This window comes from Ilyonectria robusta (genome assembly GCF_021365365.1).
Source record: "Ilyonectria robusta strain PMI_751 chromosome Unknown BGZ61scaffold_14, whole genome shotgun sequence".
NCBI classification, from domain to species: Eukaryota; Fungi; Ascomycota; class Sordariomycetes; order Hypocreales; family Nectriaceae; genus Ilyonectria; species Ilyonectria robusta.
Window position 1 is genome coordinate 334,461 of NW_025764448.1, and position 22,391 is coordinate 356,851.

The 22,391-nt window shown below is 49.9% G+C and overlaps 8 protein-coding genes across 8 annotated transcripts; 4 read left to right on the forward strand and 4 right to left on the reverse strand.

Annotated features, from left to right (window-relative positions):
• Positions 1 to 119: 119 nt before the first annotated feature.
• BGZ61DRAFT_534243 (benzoate 4-monooxygenase cytochrome P450) lies at positions 120 to 2,103 on the reverse strand (the record flags this gene model as incomplete). Its single annotated transcript, XM_046254121.1, has 7 exons — positions 120 to 316; positions 384 to 485; positions 548 to 843; positions 894 to 1,018; positions 1,073 to 1,407; positions 1,462 to 1,644; positions 1,689 to 2,103. 7 exons carry the CDS (start codon positions 2,101 to 2,103, stop codon positions 120 to 122), a joined length of 1,653 nt encoding a protein of 550 aa, XP_046102253.1.
• A 2,434-nt stretch (positions 2,104 to 4,537) lies between these two features.
• On the reverse strand, positions 4,538 to 6,635 carry BGZ61DRAFT_454905 (uncharacterized protein). The gene is made up of 2 exons (XM_046246300.1): positions 6,336 to 6,635; positions 4,538 to 6,229 (listed from the first exon to the last, which is right to left on the reverse strand). Exons 1-2 carry the CDS (start codon positions 6,549 to 6,551, stop codon positions 4,844 to 4,846), a joined length of 1,602 nt encoding a protein of 533 aa, XP_046102254.1. The 5' UTR covers positions 6,552 to 6,635; the 3' UTR covers positions 4,538 to 4,843.
• Positions 6,636 to 7,362: 727 nt separating this feature from the next.
• On the forward strand, positions 7,363 to 8,768 carry BGZ61DRAFT_55511 (uncharacterized protein). The gene is made up of 3 exons (XM_046255608.1): positions 7,363 to 7,820; positions 7,886 to 8,352; positions 8,402 to 8,768. The coding sequence occupies exons 1-3, from the start codon at positions 7,453 to 7,455 to the stop codon at positions 8,653 to 8,655; spliced, it is 1,089 nt and encodes a 362-aa protein (XP_046102255.1). The 5' UTR covers positions 7,363 to 7,452; the 3' UTR covers positions 8,656 to 8,768.
• Positions 8,769 to 9,085: 317 nt separating this feature from the next.
• On the forward strand, positions 9,086 to 9,400 carry BGZ61DRAFT_479830 (kinase-like domain-containing protein; the record flags this gene model as incomplete). Its single annotated transcript, XM_046249132.1, has 1 exon — positions 9,086 to 9,400. One exon carries the CDS (start codon positions 9,086 to 9,088, stop codon positions 9,398 to 9,400), a length of 315 nt encoding a protein of 104 aa, XP_046102256.1.
• Positions 9,401 to 13,432: 4,032 nt separating this feature from the next.
• On the forward strand, positions 13,433 to 14,222 carry BGZ61DRAFT_355962 (DJ-1/PfpI family protein; the record flags this gene model as incomplete). Its single annotated transcript, XM_046240756.1, has 2 exons — positions 13,433 to 13,660; positions 13,722 to 14,222. 2 exons carry the CDS (start codon positions 13,433 to 13,435, stop codon positions 14,220 to 14,222), a joined length of 729 nt encoding a protein of 242 aa, XP_046102257.1.
• Positions 14,223 to 14,260: 38 nt separating this feature from the next.
• On the reverse strand, positions 14,261 to 16,578 carry BGZ61DRAFT_355998 (fungal-specific transcription factor domain-containing protein; the record flags this gene model as incomplete). The annotated part of the gene is made up of 4 exons (XM_046240759.1): positions 14,261 to 15,514; positions 15,569 to 16,033; positions 16,089 to 16,370; positions 16,423 to 16,578. The coding sequence occupies 4 exons, from the start codon at positions 16,576 to 16,578 to the stop codon at positions 14,261 to 14,263; spliced, it is 2,157 nt and encodes a 718-aa protein (XP_046102258.1).
• A 1,174-nt stretch (positions 16,579 to 17,752) lies between these two features.
• BGZ61DRAFT_495334 (RTA1 like protein-domain-containing protein) lies at positions 17,753 to 18,762 on the forward strand (the record flags this gene model as incomplete). Its single annotated transcript, XM_046250863.1, has 3 exons — positions 17,753 to 17,912; positions 18,014 to 18,262; positions 18,314 to 18,762. 3 exons carry the CDS (start codon positions 17,753 to 17,755, stop codon positions 18,760 to 18,762), a joined length of 858 nt encoding a protein of 285 aa, XP_046102259.1.
• Positions 18,763 to 20,048: 1,286 nt separating this feature from the next.
• Positions 20,049 to 22,002, reverse strand: BGZ61DRAFT_534249 (general substrate transporter; the record flags this gene model as incomplete). Its single annotated transcript, XM_046254122.1, has 9 exons — positions 20,049 to 20,195; positions 20,248 to 20,430; positions 20,484 to 20,812; positions 20,872 to 21,190; positions 21,247 to 21,408; positions 21,464 to 21,478; positions 21,544 to 21,750; positions 21,800 to 21,877; positions 21,940 to 22,002. 9 exons carry the CDS (start codon positions 22,000 to 22,002, stop codon positions 20,049 to 20,051), a joined length of 1,503 nt encoding a protein of 500 aa, XP_046102260.1.
• Positions 22,003 to 22,391: the final 389 nt, after the last annotated feature.

Sequence of the window (22,391 nt, forward strand, 5' to 3'; positions counted from 1 at the left end):
CAGGTACAAAATATGAGTAACGCCATAGAGTCCGAAGCAATTGTGTGTATTGTGAATAGGTCCAAGAAACATCAACGCGAGAGAACTAACTGGGGATGGCCACCACTCCAAGACGGTTTCTAGGCCACATTCTTTCTTCTTGTAAATACCAGGTTGAGCGAGGCCAGAGCTAGCGTGAATGTGTCTCGCTTTCCGTCCACGAAATCTTTCGGGGTTTGATCCTTTGCCAAGGCTACGTCGTATTTGCGGACGATCTGGGCAGTCATGTATCGGACTTCCATCAAGCCCAATTGCTTTCCAATACACGAATATCGACCTGAAATAGCAGAGCCGTCATAATTAGCATTATTGATCATATGGCAATACAAATGGACCGATCATACCAGTAGAAAATGGAACGAATACTGAGGCGTCCTTGGTCAATTCCTTTTCAGTACTCCACCGCTGAGGCAGGAATTCATCGGGTCGCTCGAAATATCGCGCATCTATGGATCAAACGAGTTAAATAACTATATCAGCCAATTTATACGGGGTATACCAAACTAACCTCGGTGCATCGTATGGGTGGGACATTGAACGATGGTGTTGCCAGGAACAAAAGTGTCGCCAATGGTCAGACCCTCTGGTGGTGTCATTCTCTGGAGACCCGATGGCACCGGCGGGTGCAAACGAAGAACCTCGTTGATGATGGCGTCTAGATGTGGTAATTTTGCTAGACCGCGTATATCCAGCTGCTCTTGGCCTTCAGAGAACGTATCGACTTCTGTCTGTAACGCCTTGAGCTGTTCTTGGTGAAGTGCCAACTCATAGAAGAGACATGTTAGACTTGCTGCCGTTGTATCACTACTGCTGTGTTAGCCCACCTCGAGATGATTGATGCTGTGCTATCTTACCTGCCAGCCACCGCAATAAGATACGCATCGCCAATCAAGTCCATTTCATCTTGGGCAGTGGGATGCTCCAAACTCTCGTGGCTCTCGAGCAGCCACGAGAATACGTCTGGAGATTCTGGTTTGGTCTATTTACGCTTGGTTAATTCTCGATATCTTCTTCAGACTAACGGAATACGCACCCTTCGTCTTTCATCGACCTGCGCTTTGACCCAATTCCAGAATTTGATATGCTCACTGTTGATGATTGGCGTTGCTTTGAATAGCGGGAAGAGCCATAGCATGTGTGTAAATAGACCAATGTTTGTCATGTCGGCATGGAGAGATGTCATGAAGTAGTGTTTGATACCACCTGACACCATTCCGAAAGACTTTCCCCAAGCTAAATCTCCCATAACGTCGAAGCTGTAAAAGTTGAACCAATCTGTAATGTTAACGGGCGTGTTTTCCATTTTTTCTAGTTGAGCGATAAAGTTGTCCGTGTGCTTGATCACCCTGGGCTCGTAATCTCGTAGAGCTGGTGAGATCAGTAAGCTTGGTATCCTATTTGTTTGAGCTGCCACCCGCGTACCTTTGGCGCTGAAACCACGGTCCCATGTCTTTCTGCGTTTGATATGCTCGCTCTTGTTACGAATCATCTGCAACGAGACCCTGGGTCGTAATATTTCGTACCATGGCCCCTTTCCACATTTTGATTGAGCTCCATGGATGAGTAAAACGGCTCTTGGGTCGTTTATCGATATTTCCGATGGGCCTGATGGGTCAGTGATTGCTTCGCAATTGACTTTATTGACCTACCAATTCTGACATAGTCGCCGTATTTGTGGTGGAGGCTCTGGATTTCTTCGTACAAATGAAGCTTCTTTGCGGAAAGCCTCGTGACATAGAGGTTTGAGAAACGCGCCAAAAAAGGCCCTGGAAAGTGTCCCAAGCGATGAAAAGCGCCCCTGTAGACCATCATGCTGCACACAATCCCCAGAATGAGAATGCCTGTTAGTTGAGATGCAGTGGTGAAGCTAGCGAGGAGTGAGGGATAGTCGGCGGGAAACAATTGCCACAACGCGACGCCCGATGCCGCGCAGGACAAAAAGGCTCCGATGATGAGCTTAGTCGTCGCAAGATCCCATTCTCCGAGCCGGAAGAGACATACATGCAACGCGACACCGACAGCAAAAGCTGCCGGCCTGAATAGCGAGCTTTGGTGATCTGTCATGATGTACTTCGGATGAGGAGGCTATACGAAGAAGGAAATGGCACAAGGAACTGCAAGGCGAGCGGAGACATGCTTTTGTAGGAACATGATGATCCATCCCCATCCACACGCGGTGGAACTTGTGCGATAATGTGGGTTCCGTGCCGCCCATGACCATGCCGCCTTGACTATGTCGCCCTGACTGCGCCGCCCTGACTCGGCGTTCTGTGCCCAGTTGGTCGAAGGATACAACAAAGAAATATGCGACTTGTGTCATACTGTCTGACTCGACCCGCTTTCTATTGCAGTAGTGCAACTGCGGGATAGCGGTCGCATTGCCGTACTCATGCCGAACCAATTATGAGGCCGCTCACCGTGAGGGGGAATGCGGGCGGCTGAATGCGTCCTCTGCCTTCAGCCATCCGGTCAATCAACTGCTGCTCATTCCCAATCCGAGATTTCGGGTATTTTCCCTAATTAGCTCCTTGCGTTACAGCTTGCAGGATGATTGGCCACTGTCGATCTCCTTCTGAGGACGGGCTGTCAAGATCAGCGGCACAGGACAGCCGAATTGGCTCTGAGACCGAGGGTTCGGATTTCTAGTCCACGGAACAGCATTCCGCGGGATCCGGAGCTGCATATATTGACAGCGCCAGACACATGTCAGGATTGGCAGGATTACCTAGACGAGTGAGTATGACCTCTCGCCGATGACTACCATCATCTATAAGATACGGGGCTCAGGCCCGTGATTGAGTTATAGACTGAGCATCGTGCCATTAATGTCTATTTAATCAATGCACGCTATTTGGGTCGTCCTGCCTTCTCAGAGATACTCTATCACACGTAAGGTATCTTTACCTTCCATGGCTGAAAACAAATCTGACCCAAAGTTTATTTGACGTAGGGACGGACTGGGGCAAGTTTTCTTGGAAAGCTCGCCTCGTCTGTCACACGTAAATTCTCAACCACGTCTTTTCTTTCTGTGAATACCTTCTCCAGGGCAGCTCCTATCGCTTCCACATGATGGTAGTACTCCTCGGCGGCATGTTTTCCAGCATCCTTGAGCTGCGAGAGGAAGCCAGCTGCTTCGTGAAACGAATCTGACCAGGCAAATCTTCGACCCGGGCCCTCAAATCCTTCAACGCACTCTGCAACCTCGTAGACTACTAGACAGAGGCGTGTCTTGGTTCTTTTATTCGTAGATGGAGCGAACCACTTTGTTGATAAGACTCACCAGTCGCAGATTAGCAATATAGTATGCTGCGTCCAGCAAGTCACTGGCAATTATTTCACTAACGGATAGATTGGGAGAGAGGTCAACCTCGATATCGTCGTCATGGATTGCGGATGGATGCCCTAGCTTCCACGCCCAAATTCGGTCGAATATGTATGTGGCCCAAGATACACGTCTTCGACATTCTCAAGCTTCGAGATCGCGCAGTTGTGAACCGACTGTATTCAGATGTAAACCCATCTCGATAGTCAACTGTCTCAAATAGAGTGAATGTATTGTATCGCGGGTTGAGGGCCAGAGAGTAACAGGACTGGGGGTCGTTAGTGGCAATGAGACACCGTGTAAACATCTACCCACAAGTAAATTCATAATCTCGATGGAGTCAACACTAGGGCATTCATTCAGCACACTCAGCATTCTAGATGGCTTCGCGAAATATGCCATGCCAGGGAAGTCCTTGTCCGGCCCCACAGACCCGGTGGCTCTAGTAGCAGAAAGCACCCACAACTTGTACCTCGGCAATGAATCGCCCCATGAAGGCTCATTAATACTCCGCCTGACGCTTTCTAACACTGAGCTTCGGCGAACGATATGATAGCCCCGACTTGCATACTTGAGAGACACTTCGACTAGAAACTTCGACCGGAAAAGGCTAGGCCACGTGACCAGCAACTCGGCCAAAGACAGTAACTCTTGATCTGTGATATAATTGGCAAATATGATATCTTCAAGCTATAGAGTATAAAATTCAGAAATAGCCTAATAAAAACAGATTGCAAAGGCAGTATGTGCGGCTTCTCCGATAAAAATTGGCGCGTAAAAGCTATGTGTATTGTAAAAATATAGCCTGATTTCGAGTATTTCATTCCGTGCTGGGTCTCCATCATCTACAATAACTCTCGGGGGCGAGACGAAAACGCTCCCGTTCTTAGACTCAATTTTAGACGCGTGCCGGTTATGCTGTACGAGATGTGGTCGATTAAAGTGTGAAAAGTTGTCTGCCGCTCAGGGCGGAGTCTCAGACAGCCAGACATCGCCTTCCCCCTTGAAGATTCAAGGCGAGTATTGACTCCATGGTTCTTGTGTAATCTCCCATTATCTTTTGATTTGGCTTCTGGCCTTGAAATTGGTGCAGAATCTGGTGTTATATGTGCTGGGAGCGACTGTGCGGCCAACAGATGATGAAGAGAAGCCACGGATCAGACTGCCATCATGCGTGTTATATCTGATCCTAGCGTCTTGGCATTGCGGCTTACGAACCCTGTGACGCAATGATCGAAATTGGTCTATCATACGGAAGGTACTAGAAAATGAGAAAGGGCATAAAGTGACATGACGTCCCCGACTCATTCGGTGTTACGCTATGATGTAGGAAAGAAAGATAGAGCGTAGAGAGTGTAAAAATGTACTTATTCAGCAGGACGAAGGCTCCTCTGTTCTCAATCTGGTAGTCACTGTAACATCCGGCTAGGCAATGCTCCAATTGCCCATGCCAATACCCCCTCCCCTCCCCTAGTCCCCTTCCTACTCCAAGTGTCTGACCCGATCCGGGTCTACATTCTTGACCACCTGGCTCTGGAACTGCAAGGCGAAGATGCTGTCCCTGCGCAAGAACGCTTCAAATGTCCCGTTCAAGCAAGACTCCACGGCTTTCTGGTACGCCGGCCCCATGGTGTGTCCCAGCCGGTCCTTGGTCTTGGTTTCAAAGATCTCCTGCGTGGGCCCGACACTGCGACTGGAGAGGAACCCTTCCTGCTTTAACTTTGCGTTCCTCATCGACATGGCGGTCTGCCATACGCCGATCTCCAGGAGAACCACCCCCAGGGAGTACAGATCGTGCGTCTTATTAAAACGGACGTTTGGCCGCGATCCCTGGCGATCCGGATGGCGGTACACGTTCCGGCCGAGGTCATCGTCGGCCGTCATGTTGGTCTCGGCCGAGTCGGGCCGCGAGTACTCAAAGTTGACGAGGTACGGCTGGAGATACATGCAGCGGTCGTCCTTGTCGAAGAAGAAGAGGATCGAGCTGCTGCTGATCTCCTTGTGCAGCCAGCCGTCAGCATGGAACGCCGCGATGGCGCGGGAGATGGTAAGGGCGATGTGGAAGCGCAGGGGCAGAGACGGGGCGCCCAACTTCTTCGAGAGGATCGTCTGTAGGCTAACCGGTGCTCGGTCGGACGCTCCTTCTGGAAACCCGAATGAGAAGATAAATTGATGCCCGTCTGGGTTATCCACACAGCTCTTCAGAGCAAGCGTATGGAAATCGTGCGCACCGGCCGCTCCCAACAGAGCCGCTAGTTGGCGCAGGGCCTCCTTGGCCTTAGTATCCTCCTCCTCGGACTGAGGATAACTCTTCTTCTCCAGTCGCGTTCTGGGAGGCACGTCAGTAGGCGGCGTACCCACCGACGGCACATCGGGGTTAGCGGGAACGGCAGGCAAGGTGGCATCCTCTGCCAGCCGCGAGATCCTGACATGGGGCACGAATGCTTCCTGATCCGAGTGCGGATCGCTCTTGATCGTAGCCTCCAAAGCTCGCCGCGCATCGTCACTGACGAACAGGCTCACCACGATCATTGGCTCGAAAACTTTCAGCTGGTCATTCCACTCCCGGAAGTTGTTAATGGCCTTTTGCAGCGTGGACCGCTTGAACAAGGCCCATTTCCAGGCCCTAAAGCTGAAGATAGGCTGGACCTTCAGGGGCATTGGTGAGGAGTCAGGCTGAAGCAACGGTGGAGGGGGCAGTATGTCGCCCAGGTTGGTCGCGAGCAACGCTTCGGAAGTGGGTTTTTCCCAGGTCAAAGAATCACTCTGCTTAGAGTACTCCTCATCTTCCGCGTAGACAAGGTCACGATAGTGCGCGAGGGCTTGTCCGAGGCATATGATGATTTCGTTCACCTGGTTCACCAGGATCTTTCATGTTTAGATTGTCAAATTCGCGTCCACATAGGCAAGACAAGCACCCAAAGCTGCGTGTCCCGTGCCTCAGCAACTAAGTGGTCCAAAGGAGGGTACGTACTTGGATTTCAGACGACGCCTCTGGACTTTCCGCTCGCAAAACTGAAATGAAGAAATGCTTGAACATTCGCAAGTACAGACATTGGGTACGGAACTTGACGAGCAAATGGTGGTTCTCCTCTTTGTAGTGCTGTGCGGACATTCCCAGTTGATATATGCCTTTGGCCAGGTAGTAGACGTCTTTGTACACCGAAAAGGCCAGACCGGCGGCCTCCATGATGGGCACTCGGGTATCGTGGGCAGTTCTGGTCGATGTTTGGAACGCAGAGACAGCCACCAGCCGAAGTGCGTGGTGGTTCGAGTTGAACGGATAACCGGATTGAGTATTAAATACCGCGCACGCCGCGCTCGGCACCCAAGGTCACACGGGCCTTGACCACCCATGCATTGTCGGGCATGTAGGTGGGTATAGGGAACAGGAAGTCCAATGGAGAACCGGATTGGGCGCGTTCACGAAGCATTGGGCACCCATGCAGTGGCACCATGTAGGTAAGTGTCAAATGTATGGGATCCCATTCATTTGTTGGGTCTTGTCATGTGCTATGGCCTCTATCCACCAACAGTAAGCATACATAAGGTCCCAGACTCCCAGCGCCCGTCTTGCAGCCCTCTCGGCCCTTGAAAGGTTGACTTGCCAACCACGCATAGGATGGAACGTTGCGTCAAGCACAATATGCTGCTCTGCAGCGTTGTCACACACAGGAAGCGAGGTGTTTATGCTGCACTTACCTATGCGGCAGTGCTTGCTTGCTACCTCCAGGGTTCTCCTCACCCAGCGACCCAATCAGCCTTGCGGAGAAGTACATGAAGAGAGCCAAGTTACATTGATGGCGCAAAAGAGAAACGCAGTCAGCTTCCTCCTCAAGCCTCCGCGGCATCCCGTTCATGGGAGGCCGCCGGGCATAGACTGTCGGGCAGCAGACCCTACTGGTCTTCATGCGTCCCGGTCTGCGCCGCCGACCGTCAGCGCGGTCATAAGGGAAGCCCCACGCCTCTGGAAGGCGCACTTTACTCGTCTCGCAGTTCCTCTTGTCGAAGCAGCCAGGCTCGCATGCAACTCGACGTCAGTGTTCGCAAACCTCAAAACGTGATCAACACACGTCCCCTTGCCGCCGACCATGCCGGAGGAGTCCGCGATGGAGGCTTGGCTTCGAGTTGTAAAGGAGGGTACATTCCTCTGGCAACTCAAGTCTGAAGACTTTCAGGATCTACTCGATCTATATCCGCAATTCCTTGCGACTGGAATGGAAGACCTCGACAAATACCGTTTCCAAGGTAAAACTATCCTTGAAGGAACCCAAAACCAGAACGAAGACGATCACGAAGACGAAGAAGAAGAAGAAGAAGAAGAAGAAGAAGAAGAAGAAGAAGAAGAAGAAGAAGAAGAAGAAGAAGAAGAAGAAGAAGAAGAAGAAGAAGAAGAAGAAGACAAAAAAGTTCAAGTCAAACGACATGAAATCATCATCCATCTCGGTCACTGGTTCTAGTATGAAGTTCTCGCCGCATTGTGTTGAATGCTTGCACTCAAATGGCTCGTTAACAAGCCTGTAGTAAACGCTGCGATGGTGACCAGCGAAATGGCTGCAAGAGCCACCACCAGTGCCTCGAATCCCACTCCGCAGAAATTGAGACCGCTATTGACAAAGCCTTCAAATCTTTCGACAAGAAAAAACATGTCTGCGCCGTATCCAGGCTCCAAAGGCTACTCAAAGAGAGCAAGGGACCCAACCGTACGAAATTCGAGTTTGCCATCTTGATACTTTCCGCAAAGTACCCGAACCAGGTGCCGTTCTGCTCACCAGAACTACGGAAGTGCATCGACGCTGGTAAAGACAATTTGAACGACACCACGGCCGGGGTTGAGGATTGGGGAAGCGAAATATACGCCAAGGAGTACGCCCTGTTCCAGTCTCGTTGTGGTCAAGTGATGCAGAAGATTCCTACGCTGGAACCCGAATCTGCGGCTCAAGATGTCGAGAAGGTAGCGTATGTGTTGGACCGCTGGAGTGCCCTGAAAGGTAGGCGGAGCAGAGAAGCAATCTCGAAATGTCTTAGTAACGCATGCAGACACCTACATTGACCGCGGGGTCATTTCCAGTCTCGGAGGCAAACCAGTATCGCTTGCCGGTTCTGGTAATACGATTATTCGGAAGGGTTTGAGATCCCGGGATAATTCGACCCCCGAAACTATTGCCGTGAAAAGCATCTCGCAGTTCAGTCAGGTTGTCGTCAACTATCTGAGTGAGATTCGAATTCATGCCACCCAAAACTTAGATACGGTAATGTCCGCCAAATTCTGCTGTCAACACCGCATGGTCTGACTCCCCGCGTACCCCAGAGCCATCTTGTTGCATATTATGGGTGGTCTTTTTGGGACGGCCATTTCCACATCGCGATGCAGCTGATGTGCCAAGATCTGGAAGACCTACTAACACGAAACAAAAAAGCCATCAGTTGGAAAAAAGCAGCCAAATCTTGGCAAGATGTGACCAAAAGCACAATTCGGTCCCCACTGGGTCAATTACTGCACGGCTTGCGTGCCTTACATGACGAGGGAATCACGCACCGGGATCTCAAACCACGTGTGAGTAGGATACCTACTTCCCATGAGGAAGTACTCCATTATTTAGTGAACGAGCTGACACGCCCGACTGGATCACCGGTAAGAATATATTGCTTGACGGAAATCACAATGTCAAGATCGCGGATTTTGGCGTCTCCAAACAGGCCCGTGATCGCGTGCAAACCACCATGGCTACAAAGACCGGCACGACTGGATACACGGCGCCCGAAGTTCTCAAAGTTGGGAGCAAGTTCCACGGCAGCTATACCTCGAAGGCGGATCTCTGGTCGCTCGGATGTGTCGTTTATAGGATGATCAAGGGGTGTCAATTCCTCACCCACGATGATGAGACGAAAAGAGAAGCTGAACACAAAGTCGATGACTTGGCCAAGGATAAGTGGGAAGGATTTGAGAGAGAAGCAAACTTGTTGAAGAAGCTGCTTTGCATCGATCCGGAGAAGAGGCCAACCGCCAGGGATGCATTGGAAAGTTACCAAAACTGATATAAAACCTGTGGTTCCAGCTGCGAGGAACAACGAATTGACTGAGTGTTTGAGATATCGATCAGATCACTGAGTCGGGGTTTTCCGGTCTTTGGGGGTAAAGGTCATCTGATCAGACGCTTGCAGCCACTAGGGCTCGGATTGGTGGATTCCTTCAACAGGAAATACCGTACCGGGTAGGAACCAGTAGCCTGACCTATTGGAACCATAAACTGGGAAGGTTTCGTACAGGATATATTAGTATCATCACTTTTAGCATCTCATTCAATTGACTGTCTTTTGGCCCGTTATTTTGAGACCTCTCAGAGATCCATCTGATCAATTGGTATCAGCTGAGAATGTCAAATATTTTGATTAGTCAAGCTATTTATCCAAAATCTGATCCGGACCCTTTACAACCTTTCTGTTACAACACTATTGCGGTCATTACAGCTCTGCCTCTGGGCGAGTTGCGAGTTCTTAGTGCCCTCTGTTCACCCCCTCACTCATCACTGATCAAGTACACAAGAAGCTTCCTTGAGGGCCAAGGAGAGCATGAAATAATGGATTAACAGCTGAAAAGGGGCTTCAGCGGGCAAATCAGGAAGTGATGAGATTCAATGGAGAATCAATGGCTCATTCTGCTCATGAGAAGGGTCAGGTAACCAAGATTCTTAGCGAGGCACCCAGCGGAAGAAGCCAGCATCTAGGTAGGATATAGGCGGGAAGTCGGAACACATCGACAAAGAGGAGTGATTGGGCCGGTGTGCGCCACACTGTGAGAAATTACAATTACATACATGCTCGGCGGTTGGGTCTCACCACGAGTGTACGCATGTGATTTGGTAAATGGCCAACGCTAGTCCTCCTCCAGAGTCACGAACGAGGCTCTCGCCCCGCACATGGTTTTCTCCCGCAGTAGATCACGCCGTCGGGAACAGTATCACCCCAAAGGCTATCTACTTAACTACGATTGTCAGTCCACTTGGAAGTCTCTTCCCATCGAACTTGTGTTTCATCCGACAAGTTGAGGCTTGCTCGGTCGATGTCACTCCGTCCCGTGTAGACACTCACTACTCTGCGTCTAGGGTGTTCGACAGAAGATCTGCGGCATTAAACTCAAGATGCCAGAGCCGGAAGTTGGTAGATATATCGCGCTATTGAGAAAGCGACCTAGGTTTGACGACATCACCGGTGATGACTTCCAGGCATTTCTTGAAGTATACTGGCAACATATTTCGAATCCGATGCGGGACTTAGACACGTTCCGCTTCGAGAAGATGCCCGCAGCATGCGCCTTGCGCGATCCCAAATACCTCGATCGCCGCGAGTTGATTCACCTCGCCCAATGGGTGTAGTAAGTCTGGCGTGATCCAACTTCTGTCATGTTTCTGGACTTGCGTCGCTTCGGTTCTCATGCTTTCGTAGCTCTGCCGGCCACAGGCTCGTGACGCGATCCCACAGACGTATCCCGGTGGCAGCAGCGTCTAATCTTGCCAGACTGAGGCGGAATAGGCCGGATAAGGTGGTGGCCGTGACGTGTGAAGCCTTTAAGATCTATGCCAAGAATAACAACATTCTACAAGCTATCGACTGTCTCAAATCACTGCGGGGGGTGGGCTTGACCACCGCGACATTGATTCTTTCAACAGCATACTCCAACAACGTACCATTCTTTTCCGACGCTCTCTGCCATTGGTTGGGGCTCAACGACCTTAACAAAGTTGTCTCGGGGTACAAAACACTCGTGGAGAGCGTTGATGCTGTTAGGAGGCGAGTACAGAGCTCGTCGCCCCGCCGCCGTCGAATCACTGCTCTTGACGTCGAAAGGGTGGCCTTCGCGGTAGCCGCCTCTAAGTATATGCAAGGTATCCGACTGGCTAGCGACCCAAAGCATCGTATCGTGGATCGACTAATTCGCCGATAGAGGGACTGCTGTCGAGTAACACCATGCAGCTCAAGTTGCAGAAGCGATTGGGGGACGGTGGCGAGAGCGTGGCAGTCTTTGCCGCCCGGAGAATGCGATCCCGTCGTCCGCTGCCTGCAGAATTTGCAGTCAAGGTCGTATCCGGCCTGAACTTCCGTCTCCGTTATCTGCAGATGCTTGGAGAACTTACCACCCTGGCGCAACTGGCAAAGGTCAGTGGCATCCGATCATCCCTTTATAACACACCCGAGGAGCGGGTAGCTCACATGCCCCAGCTGCCGTTAATCAAGGATAACTTCGTCCACTTCTATGGGTGGACGTTCTCGCACGACCACTTCTTCATCGCTATGCAGTTATTGCAGTGCGATCTGGAGACCTATCTACAACAAGGCAGTGGGTGTTACGCCAGGGAGATTACCTGGAACCAGCGCCAGCCAGGAGTGCCGCTGCAAAGACCGATAGGACAGCTGATTGAGGGCCTGCGCGGTCTTCACAAGGCAGGGTTCACTCATCGTGACTTGCGGCCCAAGGCATGTAGCCTGACCACATGATCGCCATACTTTTACTGATGCAATGGGGGAAGCTAGAATATTCTCCTTGATGGCAAGGGGTCCCTCAAGATCGGAGACTTCGGCATTTCGAAGCACGTCATCGATGGTCTGAAGACTAAGATGAGCGACGCACCCGAGATATGGGGATACTCGGCCCCCGAAATCATCAAGGCCGGAGCTTCCCCACTCCAGACCTACGCGCCAAAAGTGGATATTTGGTCTCTGGGCTGCATCGTGTACAGAATGCTTATGGGCAGACGACTATTCACTGACCTGGACGATGTCAGGAAGAGGTGCGACTCGAAGCTTGAGTCACTTAGATCCATTACGCATGGGCGGGACGATGTAACTAACCTGGATGTCAATTTCTTGCAATGTCTTCTCTGTGAGGAGCAGGAACGTAGATTGGATGCCGAGGGAGCCCGTAAGCATTCCTGGTTCAGCGTTTCTGACAGTTCAGTTTAACAGATCAGTTATCGAGTTGAAGGGTTCTAATGAAATCAGAATTTAAGTTAGGTAGCATCATGGTCAAAAATAGCCTGGCGAAAATGCATTATAAAGGCAGTGTCTGCAGCTTTTTCGATCAGAGTTAGCGCGTAAAAGCCGTTTATGTTATCAAACTATAATCTGACTTCAGCTTTTTCATCCAGTGCCAGGTTTCCTAGGCTTATGTCAGTGTAACCTTCACTTTGTCGATCCCGACGTGCTTTTGTCTGTTTGCTGACAGTTCTGGCAGAGGTCTCATCTGGAGCATTTCACCTTCATCGCTATGATGAGGCGTATTGGACTGGCGTTATCTAATTCCCTCTTACCGAAAAACTGCAAACCGACAATGCCCAAGGAGAATGATAAAGATGCCGAAGACCTACCCTATTCCGGGTGGGGCCGGCCTCCAGGCCGAGATGAGTCAGCGGATATGTCGGTAAACAGTCGGGCGGCCGAGATATTTTCTCGGCGTCTTATGTTTCGCCGAAATCTGTCCTCGCCGTTGCTACTCAGTAAACTCATTAGCACAATTAATTCTGGGGTTACAGGCAGATTTCTTCTTTCTTTCTCGTCCATTAGTTGCCTTGAAAGGACTCGTAAGTAGTGGCAAACTATGACGAGGGCGCTTGATGGCTCAGCATAAGACGACAACCGTTGCTGACGCGCCGTATTTGCTCAAACTTGCGCACTTAATTGCCTCGCTTGGAGGCAGCCAATCACTAACCTCTGTAAATGACACAGACCACATCGTTGATCCTATTTGATTACGCTCAGTTTTGTCAATGATGGCGCATCATTCGTGTCTTTGCAACATCCTAGTTTTCGCATGCACCAGATCCGTAAAGACGCTGTGAAGAGACAGAGCCCAGGCTTCATTCTGCAGCTTTTCCAGTACACTTAGCCCCACTTGGTAAAGACACCATTCCCTTCATCACGTTGCCGTAGCAGCAATCTTCAGCCAGATCTTGGCCCATTCCCCATGATTATGCACCTTTCCGCCCTCGTCTCCCTCTGGACTGCTGTACTAATGATATTCGTTCAGAGAATACTGTACCCTGCGCAACGATGCGGGTAAATGCGACTGCAGCTATGGTGGCCCCAACCTCACCCAAAACCAATACGGCAGTCGAGCTGCCCAAAAGCTATGGCATCGTCGTCTTTAGAGCTTTCGAGATGCTCGATGTGTTCGGCCCACTCAACGCGTTGAGCATGCTCGCAAAGATGCGCCAGCTTAACCTGTACATCATCTCCGACACACTGGACTTGGTGACAACTGAGCCTATGACCGCTTCAATGAACTCGAAGAATTCCAGCTTCGTAAGTGAATTGGATATCATATTCGATTGGAATCGCGTGATCTCACTAACCACCTGAATAGTTCCCCCAAATACAACCCACACACACCTTTGACACCGTCCCTGACGATATTGACGTGCTTATCATTCCCGGGGGGCTTGGCTCTCGTTCACCTCACCTCACAACAACAATAGAGTATGTCGCCAGTACCTATCCGAAATTGAAGTACCTCATTTCCATCTGTACCGGCGCCGTCATCGCCGCAAAGTCGGGGGTTCTCGATGGCCGACGAGCCACCACGAACAAGGCCTCATGGTCGAGCACCATCGCCAACGGTCCCAAGGTAGATTGGGTGCCCCACGCGCGATGGGTTGTAGATGGCAATATCTGGACATCATCCGGTATCTCAGCCGGCATCGACGCAACATTAGCGTTCATCGAGGAGGTGTATGGAAGTGATACTGCCACTTACATATCGAATTTAATGGAATATGAGCGCCACACGGATCCCAGCTGGGACCCGTTTTCGGAGACATTCGAGGTTGAAGGAACAAAGGACAAGAAGCGGTCTATGAATTTATAAGTTAGAATACAAGCACTTATTGACTTCAATCAGTCAATCTACCATTCTACCCAAGGCCCTGCACCATATCCCATAAATGCTGTACCTGTGGCCTCTTGGAACTGCGCGGTAGCGATTGTGTCCAAAAATGACCAATCTGTATCCCCTGTACCCATGCTACCATCCCCGGGTCTACAGGGAATACCCACAGGCCTCCCATCTTCTGCTTCCATACCAAGAATCGGTTCAGCAGCATCGTCAAACGAGAGGCTGCTGGGATTTGGCCGTATTGTCTCAGAATCCGAGGTTAAAACAAGATTCCGCTGCAATCTTTCAATGTACGCAGGTATTTCCCGAAACTGCCCCAAGCAGGACAGTCTATCTCCCCTCTTGGCCCATGCCCTTAGAACAAAATGCGCCAGCCTCCAGAATGTTGTGTTGTTGAGATCAAACAGTGCCTGGTGAAACTGATAGAGTATTTCAACCTGCGTCCAGGCCCGTTCGACCGTTCGGCCTTCAATGCGATGCCCCAGCTGCACCACCATGTAGGTGAACACGTCGAGTTGAACATTAAGGAGTACGAACCATAAAAAGCCAGTACTCTCGGTAGATGTATAGAGAGAGGTAGCGTGCTCCATTATGGCTACCGTTGATGCAAATGCGTTGTAGTCTTTGCTTTGAATGATGGTGTTCGACTCAGATTGATATCCGAATCCATTAATTAGCTCTCTCTTCTGATTGAGGATGGTCGTAACCACTCCTCGGGCTATATTGTGAACCTGCCCGGCGGAAGGATTGCACCGTGTTTCTAGCAGGCGATGCAAGCTCTCTTCCAATGTGTCGAAGTGCATTCGGTAATGGTTGATTTGTTCGTCCCTCAAGGCGTCAGGTTGGGAATCCTCGGCCTTTAAATCATCCAATTGGCTCATCATCTTCAACGGCTCCAAGCCGGGTGTCTCGACTAGGAATTTAGTGATTTTACATTGCGTCAAGCAAAGAATCATGTCTGTGGGACCGTCGCGGTCTGGGAACGGGTGCGTTGCGGATGGGAACATATCCGCGTCGTTGAGATTTTGAGGCTCTCTCACGTTCCAGTCTCGGGGAAGCAGAGAGTGGCCGAGACCAGAGAACAAAGCGAATTTGCAATCAATGGCAATAATTTGCCACCACACTCGACGCCTCATCTCTGACTCAAATGGCTTCAATCCAAGTGCCTCGCCATCTCGATGGAGGCCTAGTTTCTGGGCTATCCGTATCACGAAACCATTCAGAATCCAGGCGGAGTGGCGATTATAACGCCCTTGTAGTGAGATCTATGGGACATATTAGCCTCTGGATATACAATCGTCCACAGTTTAGGGTCATACCATGTAGAGAACAAGGGTTTGCAACACAACTAGGTCAATCCGCTGCAGAATTCCGAGTCGCTGTAAGCTCCGGCGGACCGCAGAGGAAAATCTATTGATGACTAGTTCCCTAGAATCACCGAGAATACCCTCGCATTCACCATCAGATAATGAAACAGCGGCCATGAGAAATATAGCCAGCATCAATGTCGTAATGTTCTCCGGGAGTTGTTGCGGCCCGCTTGTCGCTTGGGCGACGTAGGGTTGGAAGCTAGGAACGTGGATGACTTTTGTCAGAGGATTGACGCGGTCGAGAAATAGTTGCCACAGCCTGAAAACAAGCGCAGGATTTGGCCATGAATATTCGATGTTTGACTGGGGTGACTCTCCGCCAAAGACCAGATCGCATTCGTCGTCGGGTGTGTCAGTATCGAGCGGACTGTCGTCGCCACCTTGAGCCTTGACGAGCTCGCGCATGGCCTGGATCTAGGAAGAGTCAATCAATGTAGCCACACTGGATATTTTGTGAGTAGTTGCGTACCTCGTCATGAACAAGTTCCAGCAAGTGATTGTCCATGAAAGCCAACTTACCACCTTCCTCAACCAACTTGCCGTCCGACGATATCCACTTCGAGGTTGACGGGTCGCTTTGGGAGTGGGAAGAAGCAACCACAGCAGGGAAGTTCAAAGGACATTCATCGTCCTTATCCATGTGTTTTTCCAGAAGCTCCTCGCATCGCGCCAGACGTTCTTTCAACGCTTGGTTAGGCCGCCGTCTTCGATGCCTGGGAGCTGGCGTAGCAACCACACACTGGACCTTTGCCTGTGACAGTATGAGCGAGCGACTAAGCCGCGACATCAACGTACGCACATACTCGTAAACAATGAGGGCATGGAAACACCCGGCTGCACTTTTTCTTCCTCTGTTGACACCGGACGCAAGCGAGTGTGCGACGGAAGGGCTTTGGGGAATCGCCAAGGGTGCTCTGAGGCGTCGCTGATGCAGGCTCGGGTGGTGGCAGGGATTTCATGGGTGTGTCGACGGGGTCCTCAAGTAGTCCGAGGTTTCGCACGTCTTCCATCGCTTGATTAGGTTGCATCCTCGAAAGGTACGGACGACATATGGGAGAGTGGCAGGGAGGAAGAGGGACGGGGAAGAAAAGAAGCATAATAGACCAAGAAGGATGGAGGCGGGAGGAATACCCAACCGAAAGGACTCTCTACGGTGAGAAGGCGGTTTGTAGAGTTCGTCCGAGACGCCCGCAGCGGACAACGCAGACACCCGGTTGGTTTATGATATGGCTTCATCCATCGCTCGTCGCATTCCTCGGATTCACGTTAGCGTCGCTTAACGCCAGCGCTTTTACCAGCCCACTTTTGCACAGATCCAGTATCACAATTAGCCAAGCAGCCTATCGGAGAACGCCCAAGTAATCTGTAATTAGAAGTGTGTTGTCAAAGAGTCGTCATCTTCGTGGCCAGAGTCAGGTCCCCGCTGTCGATCTACCCAGCCTCGACGGCCTTGACGTGTCTCTCCAAGCGGGCCATTGCGGGCTTGTGGCAGTCCCACAGCTCCTTTGCTTAGATGCGGCACTTGACAAGGGTGCTTCTGCCCGCTTGAAAATTTGTTGCTCAATGAAACTGGAGACCTCGCGTTTGTGTAGTTTATGGCTTCGCTAGCTTGCAATCTTACTGCTGGATAAAAGCCGTTAATAATGCCCTGACTTAGGTATTTATCGGCCAAATTATCAAGTAGATAGGTGACAGGTGCAAAGAAGCATAAAGGGTCTTACAGATGATCTCGAGATCAATGCCATCCCGGACCCGAAAGAGTCTAGGGTAGGCATCTGCCGACCACGCGCCATCGGCACTCGGGAGATTCCAAGATTGCGACACTGACCTGGCGGTGGTTCAATTCCACCGACTTTAGTTCCCATCAGGGATTTAGGACTTGATTCCATTGGATCGGGGTCCTCCCTTAAACTCCACGCCGTTAGTAGCCCTAGCTTTCCGTATTGACAGGCATCCTTAGACGCCACCACCCAGGTCTCCTCGTAAGTTCGCATCAACGTCCCACACATATGGACTCCGTCAATTGTATAATTCCAGTACATATATACCAGCACCAGCAACATGTCTATTCCAACCAAGGCAGCCCTTCCACTCTCCTTGATCTTTTCATTCAGTCCTCGACACCTGCCCGCCATGACCCAAACCACGCAGCCCCCCAAGTATCATTATGATCCTTCACTCGCCGCTGCAGCCACATTTGCGGCCCTTTTTGGAATCTCCACTATCGTTCATTTTTTCCAGCTGCGGAAGCACAAGACTTGGTACTTTATTGTCTTCTTCATTGGCGTTATATGTAAGTTTCGAGACCCAACACCTACAAGATCTCTGCCTTGTCCTCCCTCCAATTCCAAACTGGCTTCTGCTGGACACATTGTCTAACTTGCCTTGTAATAGTCCAGGTCATAGGCTACGCAGCCCGCGCTGTCAATGCCAACGAGACACCCAACTGGTCCCAGGGTCCTTTCATTATCCAGACGCTTCTCATCCTTTTGTCGCCCGCGCTATTCGCAGCATCTATCTACATGATCCTGGGGCGTCTCATTCGAGCCTTGGACGCTGAAGACCTCTCTATTGTCAGAACGAAATGGATGACAAAGATATTCGTCATTGGAGATGTGCTCTCTTTTGCCGCCCAGTGCATCGGTAGGCACTCTCTGGATGATGGCTTGGAAATCTGCTAACAAAACAATACAGGCGGAGGAATGCTTTCCGGCGCCAAAACAATAAAGGTTGTCAATCGCGGACAAGACATCATCTTGATCGGTTTAGGAATCCAGATTTTATTTTTCGGGGGTTTTATCGGCGTCATCTCTGTTTTCCATCATCGCATTCTTCACAACCCGACTGTTAAAAGTCTCAACACTACGTTGCCTTGGAAGCAGTACATCATCGTTCTCTATATTGCATCTCTCTTGATCATGGTACGATCCATTTTTCGGGTCGCAGAGTTTGCCGCTGGACAGACCAGCGTGCTCCAGACCGCCGAGGGATATTTATACGGTCTGGATGCCGTCCTCATGTTTATTTGCGCTGTTTTGTTCAACATCTTGCACCCAAGTCGGGTGGTGCAGACTGACTCGCACAAGCCTCTTACTGACATGGAAATGGGGGATAGATCTGTGACTGGGCTTGCAGAGGGATGATACCTAGCAACTAAACTGTTGTTCAGGCGTCGGGATAGCGATGTGATCCAGAGCATTTATTTGCTCAGGTAATAAGATTGGTGGTGGAGTGTAGGATACAATACGGCGGGTTTTAAATTATATAAACCGTTTCCTTGAGTTTGATCTTGTACCATTGTCTTTCGAGAGCTAAAGCTATTAATATTACCACGATAGACGTGATTAGTTAGGCGACATGGTCAGGCACTTGCGCCTCATTCTAGGTCACCGTCTGACTTTTTGGCTTCGTTTCTGTCTTGAGTATCTTGAAGGTGTATGCCAGGACTTTTTTCTTGAATATCTCATCCACATCTTCATAGGCCGTTCCAGCAACCTTCGGTTGATACACTCAAAGATATCAAGGGATTAGGGTGCCCTAGTACACTAATACCCGATGGGGGACTAGAAGCTCAACAGTAAAAGAAAACACCAATAATGGTATCAAGAACATAGACAATATACCTAGTCCATCCAAAGGTCAACGGTATACTTAGACAGACCAAGGTTTCTAGTCTAACTGGTTACCTTTCCCAATACCTCAATGAGACACTCAAAGATATATTACAGAGACAACGGCGAGACCTCCAAATACAGAATGCATTTGGCGCCCAGATTGCTTTTGTTAGGCTCATTCCTTAAAACATCTGTAGAAAGTCAAGTTACGCTTGCCGTCATCACCATTTGATTCCGGATCAATCGGTCATCTGTGGATAAGCTACCACAGCGCGAATGCAAAAGAATCGACCGCTCCAAGAACACCTTTAGCATGAGGCAATTGCGGTAAGCAACTGAGAAGCATGGTCGCAACCGGTGCTTCTACACGTCCAAGAATTTTTGGTTGATGAATTTCCGTGATGTGCAACATGTGTAGCTGCACCTTGACACGCTCTGATCGTGACCCTATTTACGATATTGATATACAAGATGCCAGCCGCAGTTCTCCAATCTTGAGGCGGCGAAGTTATGAGTGCTATTAGTGGAGAAATGAGGGACTTTTGAGTGCTACTTGTATACTTGAATAATAAATACAACTATTTGATTGGAGAACTAAGTCTGGAGAAAAGCTCCGGGGTGCCATCGAGAGGTCTACCTTTAACGACATGGTTAATCTCAAGTATCAGCTTCGGCAAGCTGAGATAAGAGCATCCGGAGGCACTGTCTCGAGGTGAAGTATTTGGACTCGATACAGCGAGAATATAAGCTATACTATGCTGAATGTGTTTGGCAGCCATCTAAACCTTCCTGTTCATAGTCCTCCCATCAGGTAGTTATTGTCTATGCTCAATGCACACAGCACTAGAGATTCCTTTTTCTTCCTTTTGAGAACCTTTGAAGACCTCATCCTCTGAACTAGCATTACTACTCTTTTCTTGCGTGAAGATGTAATCAATCTCCTCAAGGGACTTTCCGGTAGTCTGACGATGTTAGTTGGATGATGCTGGAGATCTGATTAGAAGTTTGACTTACCTCGGGGCACATGAAATAGACAAAGAAAATGGCAAGAAAGCAAGATAGCGCCATCCAAAGCCATATCTTCCAGCCAACATTCTGCAGCGCAATGCCTCCAGCAAAGACGGTAATGAATGAGAATATCCACTCTCCGAATGCGCCAGCAGCGGCACCCACGTGGCGAAGGCGGAGGGGAGCAATCTGAGACAAGATATTAGCAAGTTCCGTGGTCTAAAAGTTCCGTAAAGCGGTACCTCTGGGCCATAAAGCCATGGAACAGCGATCCATCCATAACCAAAGACCGCATTGTAAACAAAAATGGCGGCAACTGCGGTCCACTGAGTTGCTTTAGTGGGATGCGGCAGCCCAATCATTGCCACAAAAATAACCATACAAATAGTAAGAACAATAGCTGAGTACATTAGTACCTTACGACGGCCCACCCTTTCAATAGTGTAAATGGTCGGGATGGTTCCGAGAGCAAAGATAGTGTTCATGATGGCAGCCAAAAGCTGTGATATGAACGGGGACAAGCCCACCTGGGCGAAGATGACGGTGCTGTAATACACAGATAGGTTGATTCCTGCAAGTTGGAGTGTTAGGAGATCTTTCATAAATTGAGCTTGATACAAGTCTACTAACCCATCATCTGTTGAATGGCGAGAACGAGAAACGCTATTCGAATACGACGACCCGCGCGGAGATTTGTCCGGTCCCAAACGAGGTCCAGAATTCTGAATTGACGCTCGTCAGACTCCTCGAGCCTGATGCTCGCTAGAATAGATTCCTTCATTTTTATGACTCTGTCGTCAGTAATTTCGGTATCGAAAATTCGACCGAGGGTCTCATCGCCCTGTGATTCGTAGCCTTTGGCATAGTACCATCTTGGAGTATCTGGAAGTAGAAGGGTGAGGCTACCAGCACAAACGGCAAATAATATCTGCACTGCAATTGGGAGTCTCTGGGGATAGTTAGTAGCCGAACCGATATGTGTGAGGATTCAGTAGCTTGACGTACCCAAGATATCTGGTTCCCCAATCGAGTAAAGCCAAAATCGATCCAGTATGCAATGGCTGCGCCAGAGACAAGGAAGACACAGGTGACTGCCACGTCAGGCCCACGTTGATCGTCTTCCATTGCCATTTCAGCTTGAAAGGTTGGAATCGAACACGAGATGAACTGGTACCTTGTCAGCATTAGGGTTGTTAGATATGGAAAGAAATGCTTTGCATACACCAATTCCAAAACCCTACGTGTCGTATTTAGTTAGCTAGGATCAGAACAACGGAAAGATGATTGGTTTATGGTACTTACACATAGGATCCTTCCCACAATCATATGAGGGACGGACCAAGCAGAAGCCTGGAGAGAACCACCAACGATTACGAAGCCATTGCCGAGAAGAATGCACATGCGTCGGCCAAGAGGCATTCCGATCATGGTTACGGCGAGCGAGCAGATTGCAGCTGCGAGTGTGTAGGAAGATGCGATCATAGGAACCACGTATGTTCCAGTCGGATTCTGCGATTGTTAGCCGGGTTGTCGTTGTTTGGTACCACGAAAAACGTACTCCCATGGCATGTAAGAACGGTTTGGTCTCCTGGACTCCTCCCAGTACGCCTGCGTCATATCCATACATAAGAAAGGACTACAACCGAGACATCAATCAGTAAATTTGCGCAGAGGTCTGAATAATCGGGGGATACTGACGATGGCACAACTTGCCGACAGCACCCGTTTCAGGGTTTTCCCCCGAATCACCATTTTGCCCATGATGAAGCTTTGGGAGAACTGAGAGATACTTGGTCTGTGTAGACAGAGAATGTTCGATACGCGGCCTTGTTCACTGATCAACTAATGTGTGAGGATATCTCAGATGCGTGTGGAAGAATGTAGAATGTGGAGGGCTAGGTTTCTTTATACACGCATCTCTGGGGTAATCTATTATCTCCAGGTCGCGTCACGCACGTCCATATCTCCAGATTTTCCCCGCGTTCCTCAATCTGGGGTAACCCATTGCGGAGACAACGAGATACCGGGCCAATCCTATCTGTCTAGCATGTCAAAGATTCATTTGTGGTATGGTCAACTCCATTAGAGCTGTCCCCCCTCCATCTTCCCGGTGACCGCCGACTCCGTACTAGCGTACGGAATTGAATCCC